Source organism: Mugil cephalus, chromosome 4 (genome assembly GCF_022458985.1).
Source record: "Mugil cephalus isolate CIBA_MC_2020 chromosome 4, CIBA_Mcephalus_1.1, whole genome shotgun sequence".
NCBI lineage: Eukaryota > Metazoa > Chordata > Actinopteri > Mugiliformes > Mugilidae > Mugil > Mugil cephalus.
The window spans coordinates 1372568-1381076 of NC_061773.1; the positions used below are offsets into that span (position 1 = coordinate 1372568).

General features: G+C 41.9%; 1 protein-coding gene across 5 annotated transcripts in view; it reads left to right on the plus strand.

Moving 5' to 3' along the window:
* dip2bb (disco-interacting protein 2 homolog Bb) overlaps window positions 1-8509 on the plus strand; it is a 39855-nt gene that overhangs the window by 28899 nt on the left and 2447 nt on the right. For 3 of the 5 annotated variants that reach the window (XM_047583986.1, XM_047583987.1, XM_047583988.1), the window contains 16 exons: window positions 189-390; window positions 1278-1390; window positions 1631-1654; window positions 2108-2188; window positions 2328-2451; window positions 2549-2670; window positions 2937-3048; window positions 3790-3899; window positions 4123-4253; window positions 4337-4505; window positions 4587-4757; window positions 4838-4899; window positions 6224-6281; window positions 6373-6447; window positions 6564-6738; window positions 7947-8070. In XM_047583986.1, coding sequence (XP_047439942.1) covers window positions 189-390; window positions 1278-1390; window positions 1631-1654; window positions 2108-2188; window positions 2328-2451; window positions 2549-2670; window positions 2937-3048; window positions 3790-3899; window positions 4123-4253; window positions 4337-4505; window positions 4587-4757; window positions 4838-4899; window positions 6224-6281; window positions 6373-6447; window positions 6564-6738; window positions 7947-8070 — 1853 coding nt within the window. The remainder of the gene's footprint in view (window positions 1-188; window positions 391-1277; window positions 1391-1630; window positions 1655-2107; window positions 2189-2327; window positions 2452-2548; window positions 2671-2936; window positions 3049-3789; window positions 3900-4122; window positions 4254-4336; window positions 4506-4586; window positions 4758-4837; window positions 4900-6223; window positions 6282-6372; window positions 6448-6563; window positions 6739-7946; window positions 8071-8509) is intronic. The other 2 variants (XM_047583989.1, XM_047583990.1) reach the window with 1 other exon arrangement.

The following is an 8509-nucleotide window of genomic DNA, read 5'->3' on the forward strand; positions in this document are numbered from 1 at the left end:
TGGCTGATCGGTGTGTATAGTATTTATATTGCACATTTCTACACCTTGGTACTACTAAAATGCTTTTTAATCGCAATCACAACACACATATTCACACACACGAATACATCCAAGACATCCAGCCTTGAAATGACACTATGTATCTTATACCCAACAAACCTGGTCTCTGTGTTTGTCTCCATGGTTAGGCTATTGACAGCATCCACCAGGTGGGCCTCTACTGTCTGGCCCTGGTCCCAGCCAACACCTTACCCAAAACGCCCCTGGGTGGCATCCACATCTCTGACACAAAGCAGTTTTTCTTGGAGGGCAACCTGCACCCTTGCAACATCCTTATGTGTCCCCATACCTGTGTCACCAACCTGCCCAAGCCTCGACAGAAGCAGCCAGGTACGTATGTCTGACACACTACAACCGGTTTGAAAAACATCTCTAAGAATAGTGTCTGTTGATGGTCACTGAAGATAAGATTTCATGGAAGTACTTATGCTGAAATGATTAAATATAGTTAATGAGTTGGTGACAGTGTACTTGGGAAGAGTGATATTCTTGTCATGTTGGCCCTCACAGAGCCACATCAGACTCTTTACAGGGTTTCGCTGTTGCCCCTCTCTGACCCAGTTCAGACCTTGTATTAAGAGCCGATTTGGCCTTTCTCAAGTCACCAGCTTTAGCTACATGTGCTCAGACCTGGCATTAACATGTGTCTCTAGATCCAGTCTCAGTTTCTCTGTATGTAAATAAACCCTGACATCATCTGGGACACAGAAGAATATTTTAACAGCTGATGTCTCCGATGGAACTTAACCACTGCTCCAAAACTGAGAACAGAGTTGTTCCGTGTGTGTCATGACCTTGGCTTCACGCATAAAGTTTTTATTTATTTATCTCCACCCTGACGTTGGTTAGTCCTGCACAAATCTCAGATTATAACTTCAACCCTTTAAGTTTTCATATGCACCGTAATCTCTGGTGATAAAGGTGAATAAAGACCACCTCCAAATGTGGTCAGAGATCAGATCTCTCAGGTGTGGGTCCTGGGGGTGTTCACACTTGTCTTTTACGCTGGTCACTTGTGTTTCAGATAGTCCAGATCTCTTTATATAACTTTTATACCTTGTTTTTCTGTTCTTTGATCCTTCATTTGTTTAACATAAGGTCAACATAAGCCAGAGAAGCAGCAGGTCAAAACATTTTATATAAGAGTAAAAATGTTAACATATTTATAGACTGTATTAAGCTTACTTTGTCTCCCTTGCTCTCTCATCCTCTTGTAGTTGGTGTAGGTCCTGCTTCTGTCATGGTGGGCAACCTGGTGGCGGGCAAGAGGATCGCCCAGGCTGCAGGGAGGGACCTCGGCATGATCGAAGACCAGGATCTTGTCCGGAAGGTCAGTTTAACTGTGAATATCTCTGCTCACGCTTTTAACCAGACACTAACTTTGAATCTGATAACTTATTAACTGCACCTACCCCTTCCAAACAAAATGCACGTCCTTCAGGAAGGTTGCGCACATTGCAGTGATGAATAGTCAGGCAATTTCCCAGTGGTTCAAGCTCCACCAGAGTTCAGCTTTGTAGAAAAACCTGAACTCTTCTTTCTCTCTGCTCTCGTCTCTCTTTGGATGTAGCTCTGTATGTGGCCTACTGTGATGGTAAGAGTTGGCATGTTCCCCGCACCCTTGTTACTCTGGTCATGCTCTGATCTGCATTGTGCTATGTGGTTTTATTTGGTGTGCTTGTGTTAAATTCTGACAAGAGCGAGTGTTTGCATGTTTTTACAAGATATGCACCTTGTGTAGCTGTCCCTCGTTTTAAAGCTCGCGCACCTTTTACATCCAGTGAAAGAGTTACTGCTCATTATTCTAAGAGCTGCATTGGCTCAGAGTTTGTGTGGTGCAAACGAGTTGCACACTAGCAAGAGAAAATTTATGCCAGACAGCTGTCGACTGAGGTACGCAGCCTTCTGAGCAACACTTTATTTTTTTTTGTTTAGGTGTATTAAGTCTGGCACTTCCATCAGCATCCTGTATTTGTGTAGTTGTGTTTGTGTTAATGTATACACTTCAGATGTACTGTATTTAATTATTTTTATTATTTAATAACAGCACCAGTTTTTGTCAGAGGCTCTACAGTGGAGAGCACAGACAGACCCAGACCATGTCCTCTACGTTCTTCTTAATGCTAAGGTATCAAATACAGTGACCTGTCCATACACAGATTGAATTCACTTGAATGAGCAATAATGCTGTGATACTACCACGTGAGTTTCACCCCGTGAGACCTATCCCCTCTTCCTCCTGTCCACTCCTCTTCCTCATCCTTCAGGGTGTGGCGGTTGGCACAGCAACCTGCGTCCAGCTGCACAAGCGTGCAGAGAAGATCGCCGCTGCTCTCACAGAGAAAGGCAGCATCAACACCGGAGAGAACGTCGTGCTGCTCTATCCTCCTGGTGGGTTCCGCTTCTTGCTTCTTGCTTCTTGCCCAAATGTTTCGGTGTTAATTATCGTGAATCATTGTTTTACTTTCTTTCCCCATCTTTTGCTCAGGCATTGATTTGATTGCCGCCTTCTACGGGTGTCTTTACGCCGGATGCGTTCCTGTGAACGTCAGGCCTCCGCACCCTCAGAACCTGGCCGCTACGCTGCCAACTGTCCGCATGATTATTGATGTAAGCATGCACATATGCAGATGATTTATGCTTATGCAACCACAGAAATTAAAGACAGAGATTTTGGGCTTGTTTTGTCTGACTGTTGCAGTTTATTATTGTTGAACAGATATTGCCTAAATTCTGAATTCTCATATAAAATATGAATAACCTACCGATCACATATCCTGTTTATGATTCTTACCTCCTTATCTGGCATCCCAAAGATGTGTGCGATGGTTTCTTGTCACTCATTTCATTTTGAACCGTTTGTGTTTTGTTCCCAGGTCAGTAAGGCTGCCTGCATCCTTACGACACAAACCCTAATGAGGACTCTGCGATCCAAAGAGGCTGCTGCCTCTGTAAACATTAAAACATGGCCGACAATCATTGACACAGGTAAGAAACCTAAAGAGAATGAATCCATCCTCATCTTAAAACATTTGATTAATGAATTTTGATAAATAAAGACAGAAATGCAGTTCCTGTGGCTGCACTGTTAATCAGTTGTGCCCATTCTAACCTGAAATAGACTCATAGTTAGACTTAGATAGACTTTTTTGATGCACGAGGAAAATGTAGCTCATAAAAAAAAGTTGCATATAAAAAACACTTGTGAAAGTGTAAAATAAAATAATGAAATAAATAATATATGTAGAAAATATAATTGTATAAGCCAAATAATAGTAATACAAGATTTGCAGATGTACATATCTAATACATTTTTGAAACAGAAGTCAATATAAATTATATACATAGGAAGGATAAATGATAAGGTGCAATATTATGGATGTGTATATGTAAGATAGATATGCTTGTTTTTTAATATCTACATAAGTAATCTGGATAGAGATCACACCTTTCTCATAAGCCCTGCTTTCTACAGATATTATCAAAATTGCTAAGTGGCTAGAACATTCATTTGATTTCTCCTCACAGCTGTACTTATATTTTGTGTGTGTGCACACACACACACACACACACACACACACACACACACACACACACACACACACATAATCTGCAAATCATATTGTCTGATTTAATATCTGATGCTAGACTGATATCGTATCATATTTGTTTGAAGAGTTCCCTGTTTACTTTGTTGCCCGGTCAAACCTTCATCGTCCTTGTTTGCAGATGACCTCCCTCGCCGGCGGCCTCCACATATCTATAAGCCACCCACGGCAGAGATGATAGCTTATCTGGACTTCAGTGTGTCCACTACTGGCATGCTTACTGGGGTCAAGGTGATGCTCATATTTGTGCCTGTCGACATGTTGCACGTACTATAGCAGAATAATATTAAGCAGTAAAACACAGTCATATTGTGCCTCTTTCAGTAATAATAAATTCAAAGTGGAAACCAGACACTGGGAATCATTTGTGTCGGGCAGTTATTGTTGGGGTGTTATGGATGGTGACCAGGCTGTTGTTCAAATAGTTTCTAATATATCCTCTCATTTTTGTCAGATCTCTCATGCAGCCATCAGTGCACTTTGTCGCTCTATAAAGCTTCAGTGTGAGCTGTACTCCTCTCGCCAAATAGCCATCTGTCTAGATCCATACTGTGGTCTGGGCTTTGTCTTATGGTGCCTCGCAAGGTACAGTCAACAGTCACTTGCAGTGCTTGAAAATGTTCTGCCTCTTTTACACCTTTTTTTCACCTTCATTTCTTCTCTTGCAGTGTTTACTCAGGTCACCAGTCCATCCTGATTCCCCCCTTCGAGCTGGAGAGCTGCTTGTCTCTGTGGCTAAGCACGCTCAGTCAGTATCGCATCAGAGACACCTTCTGCTCCTACTCCGTAATGGAGCTTTGCACCAAAGGACTCGGTACTCAGACCGAGTTACTCAAAGTGAGAACTCCACAACACGTCACCAGTCATGAATCAGAGGACTCACAGTTTGATCATGGTCATGTGTCGGTGTGATTTTAGGCGCGTGGGGTGAACCTGTCATGTGTGCGGAGCTGTGTGGTGATAGCAGAAGAGCGCCCCCGCCTCGCCCTCTCACACTCCTTCTCCAAGCTGTTCAAAGATGTGGGGCTGTCGTCCAGAGCTGTCAGCACTGCGTTTGGCTCCAGGGTTAACTTGGCCGTCTGCCTGCAGGTACGCCAAACAAAGACACACACGTATCATAAGAAGAAAACACTGGGCCCTGTTACGTAGCCTTGCATTGTGTGTTACAGGGCACCACTGGTCCTGATCCCTGCACGGTGTATGTGGATATGAAGTCCCTCCGCCACGACAGGTGAGAATGCATAGGTCATTTCAATTCTTCAGAGCTAACTAACATACAGTATAGTTTTTTCAGCTGTTATACCAGAGTGCAGGGGGCCACATACAGTCCAATTTGATCTCAAGGGGAGCCGGACCAGTAACACAATCATAGCATTATACCTGTAAATAACTTTGTTTTGGTTCAAATAAGTACAAGTACATTATGAAACATTGCAGTTCACGTCTTGTTATGCTATTTTCACCCCTTTTCTTCATCTTCCTTCTTCTTTTTCGACTCTTCCTCCAACTTCTCCTTCCCCATCTACTTCTCCTTCTCATCATTCTCTTTCTCCTTCACCTTCTTCTACTCTTCCGTCCTCTTCCTCCTACCTCCTTCTCATTTTCAACCCTGTGTTATACTGTATGTAAATTATTAGCATTAAGAACATTAAATGAAAACAGACTCAGACTTCACCTGGGACTGATCATTTAAAGCCCTGGACTTATTTTGACCACTGTCCATCAACTTTTATTGGAAAAATAAATAAAAGAGAAGATAAGATTGAAGCGCATAGACCTTAGACAAAGAAAGTACAGTGAACCCTCGTTTATCGCGGGGGTTATGTTCCAAAAAGAACCCGCGATAGGCGAAATCCGTGAAGTAGAAACCTTTATTTTTTTACAGTTATTATACAATGAAATACAGTGAACCCTCATTTATTGCGGGGGTTACGTTCCAAAAAGAACCCGCGATAGGTGAAATCTGTGAAGTAGTCAGCTTTATTTATTTTTTTTTTTACAATTATTATACAATACAATACAATACTATAGAATGGAAACCAACGATCAAAACCTGTTTTCAGGCCCAAGCATTTGTTAAAGATATAAAAATATCCTTGTTAAAACTTATCGCTGCTGTTGTCCTTATGTTATTTTCCTCCTTCTTTACGGAACGAACCGAAGATTTATTTATTCCGTGATGGCGTCCTGCAGCCGCATAGCTTCTACCTTCCTTCAGCATGTCCAGAAGTTTAACTTTTTCTGCGATAGTTAGCATCTTCCTCTGCCTTTTGGGCGCAGAACGTTTCGTCAACATTGTGGGTTTTGTCATGGAGAAAATTTGCAAACGTAAATTTGGCAGGCTGTACAGAGAGGAGGCACGGAGACTGTTGACATTGGTCTACAGTCCCTTAGCCAATCAGGATGCAGAACACAATGCACTGTAAAAAAGAAGCATAAAAAAACTGCACAAAAAAATCCGCGAAACAGCGAAGCCGCGAAAGGTGAACCGCATTATAGCGAGGGTTCACTGTATTTATTTATGAGTGATTTCATGTGTTGTGGGATTTTTTCAGAGTGAGGCTGGTAGAGAGAGGAGCCCCTCAGAGTCTTCCTCTAATGGAGTCTGGCAAGGTTCAGTAACTCATTCATTCCTGTGGTGATCAGTCAGTTTGTCAAATCTTTATATTTTAAGGCAGGGTATTTCTTCTTTCTTTATTTTCAGATATTACCAGGTGTTCGGGTGATAATTGTAAATCCAGAGACCAAAGGCCCGCTTGGTGATTCTCATCTAGGAGAGGTGGGAGAGAAACAACCTGCTTCTTCACTAGACTCTTCTTTTGTGTTGATAGTGTGACAATATGAAGACTAAACATGAGGGTAAAGTAGTGTTTTCTCTGAAACCCTCTCTCTTAGATCTGGGTGAACAGCCCCCACAATGCCAGTGGCTACTACACCATCTATGGAGAGGAGAGTCTTCAGGCCGACCACTTCAACACCAAGCTGAGCTTCGGAGACCCGCAGACTTTGTGGGCCAGAACTGGATACTTAGGTTTTGTGAAGAGGACAGAGCTGCTTGATGCCAGTGGGGGTGAGTAGAACTCGATGAAACTAAAACCTAGGACCTATTCAGACTTTGCAGTAAGATCCAATCATGTAGAAGGCCAGTGTGAACACCCCCAGGAAGCACTGAGATCACATTTGAGAGAACTGATCTCTGACCACATTCGGAGGTGGTCTGGATCGCATGTGTCCTCATTCCTTTGGTTATGTGAGCGCAATGCATGCTGGCTCATGTTTAAGACCTCCTATGTTGCTCCTGCATCAGCAGAGTTAAACTCATTCATTCAGAAAAAAAACACAACATAAACACTCTTATAAATGATTACCTGAAAAAAAGCAGCGTAAGTGATGTCTGTTCATTAGTAGTGAGAGCCTTTTTAAGACATTCCATCTTTGTAGCATTTAACTGAAAAATGAATAAATCTAATAAGAATTGACAAATGAAAGTATTTAACATGACTGTATGAGTGTGATTCTGTGTTAATTATTGATGTGGTTATGTTGATGTATAAGGAACTGTGTGTGGATTGGTTAAATATTTCCTCTATCAGTGGTGATTATTTAACTTTATTACCAGAGATTACAGTGTGCATGGAAACATCCAGGGTTGGAGTTCAAATCTGAGTTTTGCAGGTTCAACTAAGGTCACGGTGGAAATCAATAAATAATAACTTAACGTGTGAAAAAAAACATGAACTGAACTGAACATGAACATGAACTGTAGAGTAGAAATCCATTAGAGACAGTAGCTGTTAAAATATTCTGCTGCGCCCCAGCTGATGTTGGAGTTCATTTACAAACAGAGATACTGAGATTTGATCTGGAGATGTTAATGCCAGGTCTGAACACATGTACCTAAAGCTGAGTACCTATTACATGAGATCGTTTTTTAATGCAAGATCTGAACAGGCCCTAAAATTCTTATTATAACACTGAGGTTAAGAAGAACCTTTAAATCTATAAATCTGAATAAGCAAGTTTAATCTCTCTGGGTTTCTCTGTTCCATGCTTTGAATTGATCAACTGCACATAGTTTTACATGTTAATACATGTTAGTACAGTCTTATACATATTTCCAGTCTTCCTTCTCCTTTTGCACTGTTGATTCTGTTGATTTTGTTCGAGTGTTATGTTGATGTCTCTGTATGTTTGTGTACAAGCTACTGGACACTTGAAGTTCCCCCAGGGGATGAATAAAGTATTTTTCTATTCTGTTGCGTTCTTTTCTGCTGTCAGATCGACACGATGCTCTGTTTGTCGTCGGCTCGTTGGACGAGACGCTGGAGCTGCGAGGTTTGCGCTACCACCCTATTGACATTGAAATATCAGTGTCACGGGCTCACCGAAGTATCGCTGAGAGGTGAGATTGCTCTTGAAATACATTATCTCCTTCACACACACACACACACACACACACACACACACACACACACACACACACACACACACACACACACACACTTTATACATTTCAGACACAATTCTCATCCTTCCACCCAAAACTCCAGTCATCATCACCCATCATGGACGAATGTCAACTGATATCACCGGAGTCATTGCAGGTTCACAGTTGGTGTTCTGGACGGTTAAAGTTTATTGTTCAGTTGCAGGTGCACATAGATAACAGGTGGTGAGTGTACTTGGTTTATCTGGTGGCTTGTTTTTCTTGGCTCATGTGATCTGTGACATGAATCAGCATGTTCAAGTGCATTGCTGAACCAGAGTTGTTGGTGTTGAGGAACTTTGGCTGTATGGTTGTAGTTCTTGTAGATTAAAAATTGACATGTAAAAGACTGGCT